A 21,852-nucleotide genomic window follows, 5' to 3' on the forward strand; every position below is an offset into this window, starting at 1 on the left:
CCATTGGGAGTTCACCTGCATCTCAGCAAACACCTTAGAAACTGAAACAGTTTATGCTCAGTGGGTACCAAACAATATGCAAGTACTTCAGGGAGGTAAATAAAATAGAATAATGAAAACTGGTGATTTTAAGTTAAAATAACTTTTTTTAAAAAATGACCAATTTGCTCTACTGCAATTCTTAAGGCTGTTTCAGTAACCATTTTAATTTCCTGGCTGGCTTGAAGTATTCTGTTTACTAGCAAGTCTAACATAGAGAAGAGAATGATTTCTTTCCTAGTGGGCTTCACACATATCTTATCATGATGCGTGCATCACTTTTAAAATAGGAGAGACCTCTTTACATGCCTCGCAGTGGCATGTAAATGGAGTCGGCAGAGAATTATACTTCTTTACAAAGAGAAAACCTTCTGAGGCTGGCCAAACTTTTTACAACATTAAGAACTAGTGAATAACAGCAAAACAGAATAGTCCCATTGAGGGTGCAGGGAGTGAAAAGAGCAAAAAATACATGAGATAGAGCCTACACATACACTACATAAAAAAATAGGGTATGTAAAAAATATAATAATTCATTCAAACTCAGCCACTGTGAAATTTTGCTATGAAAAATAGTCTTGACCCTAGAAAATTTGCTTGTGAATCTGTTAAAATATTGCTGCTATATGGTATAAAACAGCAAAAATAGTGTCTTCCAATATTCCTCTAAACATTAGAGGCAACTTTGTACAAGAAAGTGGTTGGAGCTGGCTTGGGGAGTTGCTTGTTGCATGTATCCCAATAGGGCAAGGCTGCCAGCAGCAGAATAAAACCTCCCAGCAGGACGCAGAAGCCACTAAAATAAAATGCAATGTCATAGGTCTGGGTCCAGTCATAAAACCAACCTGAAAAGACAGTAAGGAAAAAAAGTGAGTTTCATGGAAATAGTATGAACATCCAGCCCATACCCTAGTTTCATCAATTTTATATATGGTTATAATTAGGATATATATTACTCTACTGCTTCCAATGTGGTTTACTGGGAGTTAGAAGAAGAGAATCTCTCAAATATTTGGGTAAGAATAAGCAGGCATTTTGAGTTTCTCTCAAATAAAGAGTGATCACAAATCCCAGAGCATGCATATTGGCTTTCTCAATTACATCAAAGCAGTCTTGAATAAATCATTACCATGAGATGTTCCATGCAAATTTATTTTGTACAAATTTGTGCCACTATTACAATCTGGATTTTTGTATCTGGAGATGTGACAAGGAAGAACAGCAAAATGGGTTGACTTTAAGATAAATATCTTACCAACAATGGGTGGTCCAAGGCTATTTCCAAGTCCAGCAAAGAACATTAATATCCCATAGGCATGGGCTAATTTTTCAATTCCCACAGTCTTCGTGGTCACATATGGGAAGATGGACCAATTACCAGTAAGAAACCCTAAGATACTAGAAAGCAATGCCAATGTGACATAGCTTTTGGCAAATGGAATTGCACACAAGGCCAGGCCCATGATGATTAAGGTAGCAACATAAAGATACAAGGTATTAATCCACTTGAAGTCAGCCAGTATCCCTAAAAGCAGTTTACCAACTGCTGTCATAATGCCTATAATTGAAATAAGTGGCATAATAAACTCTTCTTCTTTCACATTTGAACTTCTTGCTACATCTTCCATAAGTAACGAAGGTGGAAACCCTCCGATGTCAAAGAGTAAGATAGCAATGAAAAGTGCTGAAAATACTTTGTTTTTAAAAAGAGCCAGTGTTTCTCCACAGTAGTTTTTATATAACTGCCACTTCCTCTTGGCAAGCTGTTTGCAAAAATATGTCTGTTCTGCAACTTTCTTTTTGTACGTTTCAGGCTCTTTTGTGTGTGTCACTGTGGGGTTTTTATGAAGTAGGCTCTCCTGTTTCCAGTCACCATTGGCTAATGTGCTCTTGCATTTTTCCTCACTACTGTAGCTCTTGTCAAGAATGTTTATGTTTTCTTCCAGATTCTTTCCTTTTTCATTGTAAATGGAGTATCTATCTGGTAGATCTTCTGGAACTATTTTTTTAGGCAAAGGACAATCAGAAGAGTGGAGGGGTCTCATCAGACTGCCACAGGCTAATATATTTAAAGCTAAAGCACCCACAATCAGCAAGCATCCATCCAGTCCATAGAACTCAACCAGCATCCTCTGCAGAGCAGCATATATGAAAAGGCCAACGCTTGAACCTAAAAAGGGAACGGGAACTGTTCAACCTCGTAATCTGAGGGTCTCAGGATTAGAATTTGTAGTATCACAATTTAATTTATTTTTTACACTGGCATTTATATGTAACTTCATATTAAAATCATAGCAAGTTGATAGAAGATAATAATAGCAATACTGATAGAACATTTAAGAATTAGCATTTACAGCTCAGCCATTGTTAAGCACTTTACATTGAATGATCGTGTTTTATCCTTTTATTGATCCCTTTGAGTAGGTCCTATTATTATTCCTAATCTAGAGATGAAGTGACCTAGGGCTGGAATGGTTGAGAAATTTGCCATAGATCAAAAATCTGTAAAGAACATAAACAGGATTCACATTCAGTCAGTTGGACCCCAATAGCCCATATTCTTAACAAATGTCATCATGAAACTACTTTCTTTGCACTTATTATGTGCCAGGCTCCATGCTACATATTTATTCCCTTTGTATAAGTAAATTTTCATATTCTGCTTTTTAAGATAAATAATATATTGCAGTTTAAGGATTTTTACAATGATAGTTGAAATCCATTGCTGAATCACCACAATGAATGATTCACACTTTTCATGCATTAATACAATTATGAAAAAAGTAGAATTTTTTAGGGTATTTAAATTACAAAATATGCTGGTTTATGCATCTGTGCAACACTGTGAATAGTCCATCTTTTTAGCACTGATCACATTAAACACACAGGGATGCCAAGTTATGATAGCCTAATCAATTGGTACTGTTCTTATCTGGTTCTGATTTCAATCTTTAAAAAATTGAGGATTTTAAAATTTAAATGTCTGCTAGTGCAGAGAAGGCAAAAAAAAAAAAGAAAGAAAGAAAATAAAATTTAAATGTCATTGGGAAATATCATGTGAAAAAGCAGAAACAAATAGTCTAAAAAGGTTGATCATATGTTTAAAATGGTCAATATTAAATTACATCATAACCCCATCGGGATGCCAGTAGGACCAAGCTCAGAGGCATCACTGATTGCATGGATATGCTTGCTGTTAAAACCCATCTTGTAAAACAATTCTTACAAATAGTCAAATGGCTCCGCCTTAGAATTATAAGAAAACATTTTCTTTGGGACCTCAGTTGTCCCTTTCTTAACAGTTTTTAAAGTTAACTCCTTAATTCCCAAAGGAAAAAAAAAAACTTGGCATGCAAATATTAATGTCCCATGTTAATGTAATGGCAGCTAAAATAGTATCTTTTTGCGACTACTAAGAGTGTATCTATTTGCCAACTACTGAGAAGTAACAATAATAGACAAATGTAATTTTTTCCTTACCTCATTAAATGTGGCATATACCATAAAAGTTAAAACCGCTACAGAAAACACACTGACAGGATTAAAAATAGCAGAGTGACCTCATGTACTGTTGGCTGCATTAGTACCCATTAACTATAAATCTGTGACTTTTGCCTAACACAATTTCTTTGTACAGATTCTAACAAAGTGCCACATCATTAGATACTTAAAAATGCTCTTGGTGTTTGGAAAGCTCTATGTTTTCACATAGAACAAGTAAACAAATAAACAACTTTCCTATTCTTGCCAACCAGTTTTATCTGTCAACATGATGAAAATCAATTCAGATATTTATTGAACACATAAGATATGAGAGAGCAGGAAAAGCAAATTATATATCAGAGGCTAGTCTCCTCTGCCTTCATCCCACAAGAACATGTCTGTAGCTTAGAAAGATGCAGGATTTTTTTTTTCAGGGTAATCAAGATTAATTTAGAGTTTCCAGGCAGAATTTTGTAAACTGTAAAACTGTGATTTTTTTAAAAAATTTATTTTATTTTAAGTTCCAGGATACATGTGCAGGATGTGCAGGCTTGTTACATAGGTAACAAACCAACATGGTGCCATGGTGGTTTGCTGCACCTATCAACCCATTACCTAGGTGTTAAGCCAGTATGCATTAGCTAAACGTAATTTTTAATCTTCAGAAACGGCATCCTAATTTTAAGATAGTCACTGTAAAGGGTAAAGTGAAATAAAACACTAATTATGCTTCCATGCATGTTATAGATTATTACAAAGAGAGAAAATATTAAATGGTGTTCTGGAATCTGAAGCAGTGAGAGGTACAGCCATGCTTTGATTAACTTATTAGTACCAGGTGTCAACAACTGCTGGTAAGGATCAGAGAGTAAATATTTAAGGCATAGAGGGCTGTGTAATCTCTGTCCCAAATACTCAGCTCTGCCCTTGAAGCATAAAACCAGCCAGAGACAATCCATAAAGAAATGAGCATGGCTGTGTTATAATAAAATTGTATTTATGAACATTGAAATGAAAATTGCACATACTTTTCACATATTATGAATATTCTTCTTTTGATTTTTTCAAGCATTTACAAATGTAAAAACCATTGTTGACTTGTTAATCATACACAAACCAGCAGTAGACCAGATTTGGCCCATGGGCATTTGCTGACCAACCCCTGTTCACAAGGAGGAAGATCGCTTCCCCCAAATCTTCACTTCATGCCCACATTCCTTTTTTTCAACTAGGTCACAATATTTCAAGTATTTTGATGTGGGGTTTCTTTTTAATTTTTAAAAAGATCTGCTGTGACTTTGTTTTGCTTATCATATCTTTCACTGAAGGTGGGTTCACACTTCTCCCTAATTTCCCTTCACCTAGCTCCCTGTGAGTTGAAACTGAAAACTCCTTTAAATCTTGACTGTCCATAGTTGCTTCACTTTGTACTTAGTGTGCTATGACCCAGGCCCCTGTGCCCTTCTCTCATGACTGAGTGAAAAGCAGGGTCATCTTTCACATCATACAATTCCCAACACCTTCAACACAAATAAATTTGGACATTAGAGAAACCTAGGGCAGATTATAACTGCTAACGCTTGACAGCCCTTGTCATGTGCCTTACATATACATCCCTTTCATATTTCCAATAACCCAATGTGATGGGTACTATTTGTAAGTTAAAAATAAAATTCTAGTGGGGTGCGGTGGCTCATGCCTGTAATCCTAGCACTTTGGGAGGCTGAGGTGGGTGGATTACCTGAGGTCAGGAGTTCGAGACCAGCCTGACCAATATGGTGAAATCCTGTCTTAGAAAAAATATATATATATAAATAAAAATAAAATAAAATTCTAAGCCATCCAGCCAGCTGACAGACCCTCCCCTTGGCCAAGGGTATTCTGAAGTAAACCTGAAAAACTAGTTCAGGCCATGATGAGGTCAGCAGGATTGCGGCTGGACATGCCTCATTATACTCTCCCCTCTTTGGAATTCAGACACAGCTGACCAATATTAGCATTAAAACAGATACCTTAAGACTGACAGAACAGACTCTTTATAAGTCTGTTAAGAAATGCTCCCTAGGCCGGGCGCGGTGGCTCAAGCCTGTAATCCCAGCGCTTTGGGAGGCCGAGGCGGGTGGATCACGAGGTCAAGAGATCGAGACCATCCTGGTCAACACGGTGAAACCCCGTCTCTACTAAAAAACTACAAAAAATTAGCTGGGCATGGTGGCGCGTGCCTGTAATCCCAGCTACTCAGGAGGCTGAGGCAGGAGAATTGCCTGAACCCAGGAGGCGGAGGTTGCGGTGAGCCGAGATCGCGCCATTGCACTCCAGCCTGGGTAACAAGAGCGAAACTCCGTCTCAAAAAAAAAAAAAAAAAAAAAGAAATGCTCCCTTCTATTGATTCTATCTGCATAATGGGAAACTTGGTCTCCACGACCCCTTTTCTTAACCCAAACATTCTCTTCTATTGATTCTAGGTCTTTAGACAATAACTTAAACCTTTCAACTAACTGCCAATTAAAAAATTCTTGAATCCACCCACGACCTGGAAGCCTGTTTCCAGTTGTCCTGCCTTTGCAGACCAAACCAATGTACAACTTACATGTACTGATAGATGTCTTATGTCTCCCTAAAATACGTACAATCGAGTTTAGCCTGACCACCTGAGACAGGATCTCAGGGACTGTGTCACAGGCCATTTGTTATTTGGCTCAGAATAGATCTCTTTAAGTATTTTATAGAGTTTGACTCTTTTCATCAACAAATTATTATCCCCATTTTATAGTTACAAAATGGAGGCACAGAACAGTTAAGTAACTAACACCAGATAGCTAGTGAGTGACAGAAGGAGGATTCAAATCCAGGCAGTGTGGATCCAGGGTTGTGCTTCTCACTCGACATCATACTGCCTCTACAAAAATACAGTACAGGTGAGACTCACTGTCCTTGAAGCTGCCATGCCTGCTCTCACAGTACTTCTCACACTTGGGGAAGATCCTCACAGGTTCTCCAAACTGCATTCCAACTACTCTGGATTCCTCATCTTCTGCTTTTGCATTCCTTCTCCCATCACTGCCTTAGCCATGTCCTCGAACTCTGGCCTTGTCTCCTACACCACTATTCACACTTCTCACCTGGCAGTGCTTCTTAAACTATGGTGGGTAAATATCCAGCTGGATTTAATTCAACAACGAATCACTTTGTTGTTACTCTATGGCCTCAGGAACAAAATATTAGTTTGGATCCTGTTGCCAGAATAACTACCGACATTCTTCAGCCTATCTAAAAGCCTGACCTTCCAGAGTTACCCACCTACCAGCAAGGAACATATGTTCATTTACAACTTTTGATAACTTGGCAACTCTATGTCCTAAAAAACTCTGAAAATGTTGGCTACATAAATTTTGATAAGAACCCTATATAACTTTATATATATATATATATATATATATATATATATATATATATAGAGAGAGAGAGAGAGAGAGAGAGAGAGAGAGAGAGAGAAAATGTGGCACGTATACACCATGGAATACTATGCAGCCATAAAAAAGAATGAGTTAATGTCCTTTGCAGGGACATGGATGAAGCTGGAAACCATCATTCTCAGCAAACTAACACAGGAACAGAAAAACCAAACACCACGTTTTCACTCATAAGTGGGATTGAACAATGGGAACAATGGGCACAGGGAGGGGAACATCACATACCTGGGACTGTTGTGGGGGGGAGCAAGGGGAAGGATAGCATTAGAAGAAATACCTTGTGTAAATGACAGGTTGATGGGTGCAGCAAACTACCATGGCACATGTGTAACTATGTAATAAACCTGCACATTCTGCACATGTATCCCAGAACTTAAACTATAATAATAATAATAATAAAACAGTAACAAAACGGTTCACTTTGGACTTTCAGGGAACAAATACAATGGCAGGAAAAAACAGCTTTTTAAAAAATATCTAAAGACAAGTTTTCAAGTTTTGTGGTCATTTAAATTTAAGTTTCTAAAAGTGCTTTGACAATCATAGGTGTCCCTGTAAAAATCTATTAATGTAATGCTAAATATCTGTTTACAGTTTTAGAATAGAAAAGCTATATATTTTAGAAAACATCCCATATAAGACATTAAAAAATTATAATGTAAAATATTAAAAAGAAAGGAAAGCCACTCCCATATTTACGACATAAAATAAACTTTCCTTCTAGAAATAAAAAAAAAAACATTTTGCTACCTGATCGGTAGCTGAATAATGGTTGGTTAAACATGTCCGCACTTGGTAACTTTTTATTTTGTTTAGAAGACTGAATGGTGACAATACTGTACTAATTTTGAAAATGTACCTGTTGAAATCAGGCCAAGTGCAAGGCCTCGGCGATCGTCAAAATACTGGCACGTAATGGTCACTGTTGCAGTGTATAATAAGCCACATCCAAGACCTAAGCATGAGAAGACATTGCATAAATTAAGACACTGTATTAGTTCAATGCAAGAGAAAAAAGTATGTCCAGTAGGACATTCCATTACTCACTGGTTAAAACTGTTAGAAGTGCAGACTCCTAGATTCCTTCCATGTGTGTAGCCCCAATAGACACAGTGGGCAGCCTCATTCTTCACCCCACACCCACCTTAAGGTAAGGTCAAGTAAAAAAGCATCCAATGTCTAAACCATGAATGAATAATGCAAATGTAAAATAAGGCATTATGGAGAGAGAGAAAAAATGGCTAAATTCACATACCAAATAGCAAATTTAATCAAATTTGCCCCTTAGAGGTTTACGCCTCTTCCAAGTCCTTGCTGCCAGCTCAGTGTTCGTCCTCTTCTACATTCTCTAAACAACTTTTAAAAGTATTTTGTTAGAGTTTAGTCTGCACACCGCAGTCTGCAAAATGAAGGTTCTCAGGCAAGTCCTGTGGGGTTCTCAGATCACCTCATCATAGTGAAATTTATATTTGTCTTTATCTTTTAGGAGTGCATATTACCTTATTTAGAAGTAAAATGTAGTGATGTCTTTACTTTAAAATACTTTCACCAAAAAAAGGAAGCACATACAACAAGATATTGACAACTATTGGTGAGCATATGGTTGTTTGCTATACTATTCTCCGCTTTTCTGTAAATATGAAATTATTTTATAATTAACAACAACAAAAAAAATCTTAAAACTAAATTTCTCTTCCTGAATCCCAAAAGTAATATTTATCTCCAGATCATCTCCAGGGCTCTCATTTGTTAGCTTAATATTTTCGTCCCTTCTAAGTATCTGACAACCCGCTTGTTTTCATATAATTCTCCTTTGCCCTCACTCGTATACTTTATGCCTTTCTTCTGCAACATTATCTGTTCTTCATCATCACTCTAAAACAACACATAAGCCATAGTCTAAAAACTGAATTAACTATGGCCTATTACATGAATTATTAAGATCATTTTCATTACTTAAAATAGCTACCTGGACTATGATTTAAAAGAATACATGAGTTTAACAAATATCCTACATAAACATTGTAGGAAATCAGCACTTAGTCCAGGACTCAGAGGATCATCCATGACTGCATACATCAGAGTCTTATTAATGAAATGAGATAGATTAAGACAATCAGACTTTAAATAACCATTTAAAAATAGAGTGCCCTTTTATGTCATTCATAAGGAAAAAATGCTATCTCAAAATCTAAAACATGAGTTGGATTAATTTATACAGGTGTCATTACTACAGAGAGGACACTTCAAGACATGAAATAAAAACTGTTTCTAACCAATCAGCTTTGTGAAGCCAAAAAATGTCACCCTTAATTAAGACTATCTCTGAAAAGCTTTGGAGGGGGCTTTAGTGTAAATAATGCAAATTGACATTTGCATTATTCATTCATGTTTTCCGTGATTTCGTAGTCAGAGCTATGTCAAATGTTAAGCATCAAAGAAATGAAAAAAAGACATTTCAGATTACTAAGTATTAATGCCAAAAAAGTTGAAACAACTTTTAAACTTTTAATCTTATACTAAAATGAATTTTTAAAAATGATTTAAAGACTACAGGGTTCAGATAAGATTACTTCACTTTTTTTTAATGTAGCAGAAACCTGAAATGCATTTACTTTAAATTTGTCAGAAAGCAAAAGGTGAGGCCAGGCACAGTGGCTCATGCCTGCAATCCCAGCACTTTGGGAGGCTGAGGTGGAAGGATCATTTAAGGTCAGGAGTTTGAGATGAGCCTGGCCAACATGACAAAACACCATCTCTACTAAAAACACAAAAAATTAGCCGGGTACACAATGGCGCACAGTTGTAGTCTCAACTACTTAGGAGGCTGAGACAGGAGAATCACTTGAACCCTGTAGGTGGAGGTTGCAGCAAGCCAAGATCTTGCTACTGCACTCCAGCCTCGGCAACAGAGCAAGACTCTGTTTCAAAAAAAGAAAAAAAAAAAGAAAGACGGGCGCAGTGGCTCACGCCTATAATCCCAGCACTTTGGGGGGCCGAGGCGGGTGGATCATGAGGTCAAGAGATCGAGACCATCCTGGTCAACAAGGTGAAACCTCGTCTCTACTAAAAATACAAAAATTAGCTGGGCATGATGGTGCGTGCCTGTAGTCCTAGCTACTCGGGAGGCTGAGGCAGGAGAATTGCTTGAACCCAGGAGGCGGAGGTTGCGGTGAGCCGAGATCGTGCCATTGCACTCCAGTCTGGGCAACAACAGCAAAACTCCGTCTCAAAAAAAAAAAAAAAAGAAAAGAAAGCAAAAGGTGGCATGATACCTCTCTTCATCTGCTTCAGGACAACCTTAAACCAGCAGTTGCTAAAGAGAGGTCTGTGTATCTACAGTCCCTAAGATCTTTCAGGAAGTTAGTCAAGTCAAAACTATTTTCATAATAATACTGAGATGTTCTCTGCTTTTTTCACTATGTTCACATTTATGTGGATGGTATAAAAGGGATGGTGAGTAAAACTGCAAAAGCCTACCACAAACTAAGGTATTCCTGAGGAACTTTACACTTTATAGGCTTTACCACCACACCCTCACAGTAAAAATAAACACATTTGTTTTCCATGCTTCACCCAAATTACAGTAATTGCTGCAAGGATAAACACTTAAGTGACTGTTTTATAGCTAGCTAAAATAACCACTTTTAAAATATAACATCATTTTATTTGAAACAATGTCTGATAGACAAACTATGGTCGTTTAACCTTGGGTGTCTGGCTGATATTTTCTTGGGAATGAACCAGTGCTGGGAAACAACTGGCAGTAATTGTTACGAATGATAAAACTCATGTGTTCCAGCAAAAAAAACAAAAACAAAAACAAAAACACAGAATTTTAGAAAACTTGTATCTACCAGCATGCATTTGACAGTTTCCCAATCCATAAAGATTTCTTATGAGGTTTTTGGTAATACTAACCAAAGTAATGTTTTACAATGAAATATGTTAACATTTTTAAGTTCTTACGTAACTCAGCAAATTGGTATTTTTCAAATAACCAATGCATGAAGCTACAAAGTTAGGTTTGAATCAAGATATATTCAAAGCATGGAATAAATAAATGGATTTATGAAAACAGAGTATGAAAAGTATACTGATACAGTATCAGGTTCCTCATTGCAATTAATCCTTAGGAAACTATCACTTACCAAGTTTCAGTAGAGGAGTGTCTATAATTATTTGATAGGGCTATTAAACACTTTTCCCTTTTTTAATTACATCTTTGTGTGAGACCAGATTTTCTTCATATACTTTAATCAAGAAGCATATTGCAACATATTGAGTACAGAAGTAGATAGGAGAATACAGCTGCCTTCTATGAAACAAGACATTAAAGAGATTTGCAAACATGTAAAACAATGGCACTCTTCTCACCAAATTTTGTCTTGCTTTGGTAAAGACTTATTTTTCATAATAAATACTGTATTTATGCTAACATGTCCTGGATTTGTTATCTTGAAATGAATGACAAAACATATATTTTTCAATGTCTTATCTCTTAATACAGTACATTTTAATAGACTAAATCTAAGTATAATCCCCATAATCAAAAGCTTCTTGGTATTCCAAATAAAAGGATGTAAAGGGTCCCAAGATTAAACACTTTGGAAACCACTGCCTTAAAGCATTCCTTGGTCTCCAACCAGTTTGGATCAGACCCCTACCACTGAAAAAATTCTGTGTACCAACCTCAAGTAAAAGTATAACAATTTTAAAAGTAAATACTTGTATTACTGACAATTCACAGCATCAATATTAGTAAGGCATAATTGTTTCCCTTTTTTAAATGGTAAAAACTAAATGTATTTACATGTTGTAACATTTCTTTTCTACACTTTACTTTCTATTTCACACTTCTGGGTGAGACCACAACTTCAGAGGCCTCTTTCCAACCTCATCTCCTCTCATCAAAGCAGACATCAATCTCTTTATCATACCCACAGCCTAAATTATAAACCTCAATCTCTCTCAGCACTGACACTGCCTCAGTTCACCTCCTCATCTTTTATTACCTCATCTAAGGCCTCCTAATAGCAGTCTCAGCCTTCAGTACCTTTCTCGCCAATCTGTCTTCTAAACTGTTGTCATACAATTCTCATCATGTCATGCTCTTGCAATGAAGACCACATAAAACTGTTAGCATCTGGCCTGTTACACACCATGCTTTGACATATTTGCAACTCCCCACACCATCTGTGCATTCCTTAACAAGGGCATATAAAAAGACTGCTGTTTATTTATTCTATCTCCCAGGCTCTGAGTACTTAGGCTACTGAAATGTCCTCCTCAGGCCACTCCCACTCCCCTTCCAACCCATATCCACTTGAACCACATCCTGCCTGCTCTTCGAGACTCAGCTCAAGCATAAATTCAGCATGAAGCCTCCACTCTGTCTCCCCTGCACACACACATACATCGGCTTCATTTCATTATTACACTTAGTGTGCTGTGCTACAAGTTATATATTTTCAAGTCTATTCCAAAGGCACACAACTAGACAATTGGTTGTGTGCTTTTGGCAAAGTCATTTAAACTCTCTAATTCCTAGTTTCCTTATCTTTAAAACAATCTTGTAAGATCGCTGTAAAAACTAAGAGGCATAAAAAATATAAAGATGTAGTTTCTGTGCCTACACTATCGTAAGTACTAAAAAATAGCCATGATATTGGTATACTTCTTTTCATTTTTCACCTGAGTATTATGGCATTATGTAGATACTGCCTCAGACTACATTAAAAAATCATAGTACCTTACTACACCTGCGTATCCAGGACAGTTAAAAATTATCTTTGATTTTGTAACAGCTTTGAAGGGGGGGGGGGCTTGTAAAGCTCTAGTTCTCCTAAAATGGATATAAAGAAAATACCCTTTATCCCATCTGCCAGAATTAGAGTAGGAGAATCAGACTGTCTACAAACATGTTCTTTTCCCTCCCCAGTCTCAGTGGACTATGCAGACATTATTAAAAAATAGGTGATGGAGGAGGGTGGGGGGAAGAAAATGGAATTCTTCCAAAAATTAGGAAGGGAATATTAAGAAAACCATAAGCCAGGCACGGTGGCTCACACCTGTAATTCCAGCATTTTGGGAGGCTGAGGCGGGTGGACCACCTGAGGTCTGGAGTTTGAGACCAGCCTGACCAGCTGACCAATATGGAGAAACCCCATCTCTACTAAATATATATATAAAATATATTAAATTTATATATTTATATAAATTTATATATATATATATATTTATATCATTAAATTTAGGCTGAGGCAGGAGAACTGTTTGAACACGGGAGGCGGAGGTTGCAATGAGCTGGAATCATGCCATTGCACTCCAGCCTAGGCAACAAGAGCAAAACTTCATCTCAAAAAAAAAACAAAAACAAAAACATAATCAGGTAGCTAACTAACAATGTATTCTAAAGAAAAGAGAATGCAAGGACTTTTGAGTTGTGCTTTTCAGAAAAGCAAAAAGAAATTACTAGAAAGATGCTTGAGCAATTCATTACAGGCACGTTCCCTGCACCACCACCTCCTACCCACTTAATTTTCATCTCCCATTACACTGCCTTTTTCCAGATTTAGTAAAGTTACTGAGAAAACAGGAGCCTCAATCACCAGATTTGGCCATGTGGCTTACAATCACTTGCCAATACATAAAGATTTCCAGTGAGCTTGTTGGTAATATTAACCAAAGTGATGTTTTACAATAAAATGTGTTAATATTTTTAAGTTCTTACATAGCTCAGCTAACCAATATTTTTCAAATAGCCAATGCATGATGCTACAAAATCAGGTTTGAATGAAGATCTATTTAAAGTACAGAATAAACAGAGGCCGGACGCGGTGGCTCATGCCTGTAATCCCAGCAGTTTGGGAGGCCAAGACAGCTGATCACCCGAGGTCAGAAGCTTAAGACCAGCCTGGCCAACATGGCGAAACCCCATCTCTACTAAAAATACAAAAATGAGCTAGGCATGGTGGTGCACTCCCGTAGGCTCAGCTTAGTTGGGAGGCTGAGGCAGGAGAATCACTTGAACCCATGAGGCGGAGACTCCATCTCAAAAACAACAACAACAATGACAACAACAAAGTAGAGAATAAACAAGTGGATTTACTGTAACAGAGCACAAAAGTTATACTGATATGGTATCAGGTTCCTCATTGCAATTAATCCTGCAATCTGACAAGTTGGTACAGGTTTTCATTTGAGCTATAACAACCTAAACAAAATTACATCATATTTTCAAATTGATAGTTTTGTAAAGATCAATTAAATGGTAAACAGAATTATCCCAATTAATACACTTTTAGTATTCTTTTGACATTTTAAGTTGTAATATCCAATTTAAATAATTTCTTTTTCTATATTTTTAAATCTCTTATACAAATATTTCTGATCCAACAGAGCTTCTTCAGTAGCCAAAAACTGCTGCTATACAGATCAGAAAGAAATTTAAGGAGAAAGGAATAAATGTGTATTAAACATCTCTGTATGCCTCTTTATAAACATCATCTCATCAATAGTCACAATACCTCTGTGAACTCATATCAGTGCCACTTTATAAAAAAATAAAAATGGAAGCTCAGAGAGGCTGAATAATTTTTCAAGGTCACAAATGAATGACAATTGTTTATGCTTAACATTCATTGCATTATGTCACTCATCTTCATAAACTGCTATAAGGGCTATTATTATGCTCGGTTGAAAAATGAGAAAACAGAAGTTACAAAACATGTTTACAGTCACACAGATGGCAAGTGAATAAAAGAAGGCTAACCCACATGGTCCAACCCCAGAGCCTGCCTGCTAGTCAGTGTCTGATCTTTCCCTTGGACATACTCACTAGCTTGAGAGGCCATCTAGTTCATTCCAGACAAATGAAAGTCCTTAGGATATGATTCCGCACAGAATTGCATCTTATAAATGTTACCATAAGACTGAACCCTTGTTTTTCTGAAGAGTTCACAATACAGAAATGAGATTAATTTAGACTGTGTAATAATTTCTGTCACTTTCTTCTCAATTTGATACTCTACTTCAAATGGTAACAGAATGAAAGTGCCAATGTTCATTATTATCCCATTTATTTATCCCGCAAACATTCCACGAGCTCTCTACCATGAGCCTACTGATGAAATAAAACTGCAAGGAAATCAACAATGGTGGTAAATATTGATAATTCACCAGCAAGCAGTCACTCACAGGTCCCCAATAAGTGCCATGGTGAGCATTTTTTTTATTAATTGAAATCTAACTCAACTCTTCATTTTATTGTTATCTTGCTTGACATCATTTAGTCCTCACAAGACCCATATGAGATAGGTTTCTTAGCCTGCCTTCACAGATGAGGGAGGATACAGACATTCGTGGAGATTAAGGAGCTTGCTCAAGCTCACAGAACCTGTGTCTGCTGACCTGAAGTCCAGTGCTCCCTCCATGAGCTGACGGTTTCCTCGTAGTCACTGATAATCAGAACCTATTGCCAAATCAGAGCCATATACGACCTCAGACTTGAGCGTGTTTTCTGACAGGGAATCCACTAACTGAAGGAAAGACCAGGACTCTAGGAGGAAGGACATTGCAACGAACATGACGACAAGTTTGTATATATGGAATGAAACCTGAGTCTTTCCCCAAAGAGAACTAGGGCCATCTATTTAGGTAACCATACACTGAGGAAAGTAAAATACATTTTGAACATTGTTGTTAGAGACACGAAGAGTCTGCATGGCTTCCCCTTAGAGTGGGCTTACATGGGGGCAGGTGACATATGGAATTACGCCCCAACTGCCCAGTCAATGGTCCTTTCTTCAGTCCCTGATATTTAATTATAGCACACACACACAATAGCTGGTAGAACTCCATACACTGTTCTTTGGTTTCTTGGCCTAAACAGTAAGAGTTCTTGCTCCCCACAATGCCATCGTAGTGAGGAAAGTCAAGTGGAAGTCCTGTGACTCCACCATCAGTAGCAACAGCCAAGGGTGTAAGCCCAAACCACTATCAAATCCCATCTAAATGGACTACTGAGTGTCCATCTCTATGTGTCACACCAAGTCTCCTCACTTTGTTAATTTACTTTGTAATATTTTTACTTCTCTGAGCTTCACTTTCCCTCTCTGTAAAATGGGTTTTTGTGAAGAGGAAATGAGATCATATAAAGCATTTAGCAGAGTCCCTAGCACATGATAAGTACTCGGTGAATGTTAGTTGCTGCATTTTCTATTATTTATTATTGAAGAAATATTTCCAAGCAGAAAAGAGGAACATTGGTAGTCAACAAAATTAGCTCTTTTCAGGCATTAAGAAAAAACTTGAAAACTAGAGGTCATCTTTTTCTAAGGCCCCACCAACTGCTCCTAGAAATACCAAGTCTGGTGATTTTTAACACTGAACACAGTTAGTGTAATGACACGATAAGGATATCTTCCCAAATTATCAGTACTCTAAGGCCCTGAGCCTCCTATGCTTTCCTCCCCTGTAACCAGTATCATCCCATCACTAAGCTTTCTTCGCTCACATCTTAGCTCTAAAAAAAAAAAAAATAGTACTACTAATACATGCTTTCAGATTGACTTTTTACCTGTGCTGTGACTTTTGACTTGGGCCCACAGCAACAGATGCTATGGAATGCAAACAGCTGTTTTTGTGAGCAAAAACAGCTTCAAAGAATCATGCTTTATTGCCCAACAGGAAAAGGGCCACTTTATAATTTAGTGAGAAGTGACCAATGTCAACAACATCCAAGTTTTATGTTCCCCTTCTCTCACTTTTCCTTTCAGTGCTATAGAGAGACAAGGGCTGAGATGAAAAACTTACCTGTGCCTTGCAAGGAGACACGGTATGGGTTGTTGGTCCTTTCAAACATTTTGATTCACTGGGCAGGATTTTTTTTTAACTAAAGCAACAATTTTTGGAGAAGTGGTCATTGAAAGTAAATTATTAGCGAGCTTTTTCACTCCTTTACGTTAAATGAATCATAAACCTGGTACTGGTGAAATGATGTGTCACTCTTGAAGGTTAGGAATGTCACAGTGACAAGGTTCCTTACCTACAACAATGCCATAGGAAAAAAATAGAAAATAGATATTGGGAGCAAAACTGCTCAACATCAAGCCTCCAGCCACCATGAAGCCACTGAAGATTGTGACGGTTCTTGCTCCAAAAGATGAGACACAGAGGCTGCAGACAGGACCTAAAAAAAGAAATGAAACCTTCACTTATTATCATATGATCCACCCATCATAAGTTCAAAATGATTCTTTCCGTCATAAAACAACAACAAAAATAAACATCCACTGAGTATTTACGATGTGAGACAGTTCACGTGAACAATCTCATCTCATTTTAATGTTACTGCAGCTTTGGGAGGTGGATACTATTGTTAGTCCCATTCTTTTTTATAATGAAATGCAAGGATGATGAGATCACATAGTTAAGAAATGGGGGTTCTGAAGTCAGATTTTATTCAAATTCTAGCCCTACTACTTGGTAGCTGTTTGGTCTTGGGCAAATTATTTCATCATTCTGTGCCTTAGTTTCCTCATCTGAAAATGGGAATGATAATAGTACCCACCTTATAGTGTTACTGTGCTCTGCTAACTAACAGGCCGAAAGGACCATCACCTGGAATTGTTCTATGCATAAACGGGCAACTGCTCATGTAACAGAATTTAAGTGATAGTGAAATTCTTTCCTACTAGGACTGTACCCAGAACTACAGAACTTAATGTACTAGAAGTAAAAGGATGTTAAGGGTTATTTAGCCCAATAGTCTCATTTAACATGGAAGGAAACTGAGGCTCAAAGAAGCTATTTAAGTCTACAGTAGAAGAAAGACTAAGGATTTGGAAGCAAAGAGAAGTATATCTGAACTGAGTTGACAACCTTTCAAGCTATGATCTTCAATTTTCAAACACCATACCTACCGGAATGGTAAAGACAGGCAATACTGTTAGCAAGAAAGTGGTATGAACAGAACACTCACACACTGCTGGTAGTGTTCACTAAAGCTGACACAGCATGCTGTAAAATCCAGAAGTTCCAATTCTATGTATATACCCCACAGAAACACCCAGATAAACACCTAACTACAGAAACAAGCGAAACTAATGTGTGTTAGAAGTCAGGATACTGGCTATCTGTAGTAGGGGCTGGGGAGTTAAAATCAGAAGAGAGCAAAGCCAAACTTCCAGGGCACTGCTCATGTTCTGGTCCTTGGTGTGAATGTGCTGATTACATGAGTATGTTCAGTTCATGAACATTAATGGAGCTCTACTGTCATGATACATACACTTTTCTGTATGTTTGTGTCTTTTACTCCTTTTTGAAGCAACCTCGGAGAAACAATGGAATCCATCATAGTCTCACTATTCATAAATGACAGAGAGGCAGGATCCTATAACTGAGGCACTATGTTCTTCCCAATACCTGAGAACTTCTTTTTCTTTCTTTTTTTTTTTTTTTTTGAGACAGAGTTTCACTCTTGTTACCCAGGCTGGAGTGCAATGGCGCGATCTCAGCTCACCGCAACCTCCACCTCCTGGGTTCAGGCAATTCTCCTGCCTCAGCCTCCTGAGTAGCTGGGATTACAGGCACACGCCACCATGCCCAGCTAATTTTTTGCAGTTTTAGTAGAGACGGGGTTTCACCATGTTGACCAGGATGGTCTCGATCTCTTGACCTCTTGATCCACCCGCCTCGGCCTCCCACAGTGCTGGGATTACAGGCGTGAGCCACCGCGCCCGGCCCTGAGAACTTCTTAAACACATATTTAAGACCAGTTTATGGCCCCTGAGATATACTGAGACCATAGCGCCCGGTGCTTAAGGCTCTCCCACATGCCTTCCTGGTCAAGAACTGGACCCTCCCATTTTCAGGCCCTCGTGTGAGCCAGTGCAGAAGAGGAGACTGGCACATTTACATGACAAACAGAGGGAAATATTCTGTGCCAGTGTTTTAAAAGGAAAATCCATTTGAAAGACCAAACTTATCATCCAGTACAATGAGAAATACTTAGATACTTCAAAAATAGAAACAGTTTTCAGAGTCTAATTTTACAAACGGATGTCTGACAGCATAAACATGACCCTTCTCTGTTGTTACCAAATCATGTTGACACTGAATGTAAGTTTTCACAAATTTTACAACACAATGCAATTTTAAAACACACAGAGATTATTCCTGGCATGCTTGAAAAGTTTCAAGTTTCATCCTCAAAATGGGACTTTAACTCTTTGCTCCTTAATACATGTTAATTCCACAGGGAAACCTCAGAGCCTGGGAGTCTCAGGGCAAGATGAAGGGGTAATTTTCATAGCATGTACAACCAAAGCCACTGTTGTATGAAATATGCAGCATTGTTATCAACTATATAATAAATTCTCAAGTCATTTTTTGGCCTAACAAATGATTTTTTTGAAAAACAATTCAAGTGTTAAGGAAAAAAATGAACAGAAATTCTCTTACAGGTGAACAGCAAATTGAAAGAGGTTTTAAAAGTTCTCTACTTTTACACTGCCATCTGCTGCTGATTTAGAGAACTATATCATTAGATCAGAGATTAAAGACAAAAAAATTTAGAGCTGAAATTTTGGAAGTTGGAAAACGTCCAAATACCTCAATTTAAAAATGGTGAAACTGGAATTCAGAAAGATCATGTGATTTGAGCAAGAGTCCATAGCTAGCCAATGACAGGCTAAGGCCAAAGTCAGCCCAGCATTCTTCCCGACTGAGAAATATTTCAATTGGGATCTTAATTTTTGCTTAGAAATCAAATTAGTAGTAAAGAACATCAGTGTACTGTTAGAGTAGATAGTTAGGCAGACATGAGCGGGGCAGGAGAGCCCTCGCCCCACCCAAGAATTTCAAGTAACCATCAGGTGATGGTCAGGTGTTTATTAAACTGTTTCTCTGAAATGGTAATTGGCCACAGCCAACACCAGCGGAAGACAGTCTCCCAGTGGACAGAAAACACCTGGAGCTGGTGATCAGCGGCTTCCCAATAAGATCTCAGGAGTTGAGCAAGTGGGGCATGCTCACTAAGAGGGAAAATGGTGGATGTACGGCCTTCCTCTGGGGGCATTTGACTGGTTAAGAAAAATTGCCCCTAGGGAGCATGAGCACAACCTAAGTAAACACACTACGCATGTGGTCACCCTCCCAAATGACCAACGCCACACATGCAACAGTTGAGCAACAGCCAACCACAAGGGAAGAAGAATCAAGAGAGAAGAAAAAAACCCAGAACCATGTCAGCTTATAAAACCTGAAGTCAAGGACTGAATGGGGCATTTGGATCTCTCAAGTGGCCCACATGGCCCTCTTCCAAGTGTACTTTACCTCCTTTCAGTCCTGCTCCAAAATGTTTTAATAAACTTTCACTCCTGCTCTAAAACTTGCCTTGGTCTCTTTCTCTGCTTTAAACTCATTTCTGCCCCTTGGCTGAATTCTTTCCTCCAGGGAAGCAAGGATCAAGTTTGCTGCAGACCTGTAAGGATTCACCAGTGGCAATAGTACTTTTGTTGATGTCTTATAGATAACATAGTTTTGTGAACTTATGTTAGATGAAAACATAAAATTTATAATCATTTGGTGTTCAGTAGTTTAGAGCAAATTATTTTACCCTTATCCTGAGAACCTGGTTTATTTATAGATTCTATTTCAATAGATTTAAAACACAATAGTCGTATGTTTCATCAATAACAAGGCAAAATATATCAAAGTGACCATCAAGTCACATCTGCAAAATGTGATACATTTATGTGTTTAGCTCTTTGCAGTAACAGTGCAAGGCCTTCAAGATGATAAATCATGTATTATTCCTCAGCACTGGATGAGTTTCAAGAGACAGATTAAATCAAAGGGCTACTCTCAGGAGATTTCTTATGAGGCAAAATGAAAACTTTGCGGAAGGGAACTTTAGAACCAAAGTTAATTTACCTATGACATGAACCAGTGATTCCACACCTTTGGACCTGAACAATTTTAGGGGGAAAAAGGGGGGTGGAAAGGGGAGGGGGCTGCTAATTTTTTATCTTCACAAAACATTTTGAAAATATAATAACTGGCTGGGCATGGTGGCTCATGCCTGTAATCCCAGCACTTTGTGAGGCAGAGCCAAGTGGAACACCTGAGGTCGGGAGTTCAAGACCAGCCTGACCCACGTGGCAAAATCCCATCTGCATTAAAAATACAAAATTAGCCAGGCATGGTGGTGCATGCTGGTAATCCCAGCTACTCAGTAGGCTAGGGCAAAAGAATTACTTGAACCCGGGAAGTACTGTAGAGATTGCAGTGAGCTGGAGCTTGGATCATGCCACTACACACTAGCCTGGGCAATGAGCAAAACCCTGTCTCAAAAAAAAAAAAGTGTAATAATCATCTATGATTACCACTGCTTAATTAGAGAAGAAGAAATATTTTAATAAGCAAAAAGTGAGAAGGATGTACTTTCAGAATAAAATATAAGACAGTAAGAAGATAACGGGAACTTCAGACACACACACACTCACACATTCCATCTATCATTCCCTTTATAATCATTTGCCTTTGGTGAAAGCTTTTCCTGAACTTACCATTGCCTGTGTATTGGTGTTCAAGAACCAATATTATTATTGTCAGTATTGGTGTTTAAAAGTCACTATTGCCTCAGCCTCCCAAGTTACCACTACTCCTGGCTAATTAAAAAAAAAAAATTATAGAAACAGGGTCTCATTATGTTGCCCAGGCTGGTCCCAAACCCCTGGTCTCAAGTGATCCTCCTGCCTCAGCCTTCCAAAGCTCTAAGATTTATAGGCATGAGCCACTAGCCCAGCCCAGTGTGTATTTTTTATACCTACAGCTTATCTAAACTGGAATG

The 21,852-nt window shown here is 38.0% G+C and overlaps 1 protein-coding gene across 5 annotated transcripts in view; it reads right to left on the reverse strand.

The window, feature by feature from the left end:
• Positions 1-253: 253 nt before the first annotated feature.
• SLC16A9 (solute carrier family 16 member 9) overlaps positions 254-21,852 on the reverse strand; it is a 47,274-nt gene continuing 25,675 nt past the window's right edge. For 2 of the 5 annotated variants that reach the window (XM_037743368.1, XM_037743369.1), the window contains exons 3-6: positions 17,044-17,187; positions 7,855-7,950; positions 1,295-2,209; positions 475-884 (exon numbers count right to left, since the gene is read on the reverse strand). In XM_037743368.1, the coding sequence (XP_037599296.1) occupies positions 706-884; positions 1,295-2,209; positions 7,855-7,950; positions 17,044-17,187 (1,334 nt within the window). In that variant the 3' untranslated portion in view covers positions 475-705. The other 3 variants (XM_017542275.2, XM_017542276.2, XM_037743370.1) reach the window with 3 other exon arrangements.

The sequence above is a fragment of the Cebus imitator genome, unplaced genomic scaffold (genome assembly GCF_001604975.1).
Source record: "Cebus imitator isolate Cc_AM_T3 unplaced genomic scaffold, Cebus_imitator-1.0 Scaffold142, whole genome shotgun sequence".
Lineage (NCBI taxonomy): Eukaryota > Metazoa > Chordata > Mammalia > Primates > Cebidae > Cebus > Cebus imitator.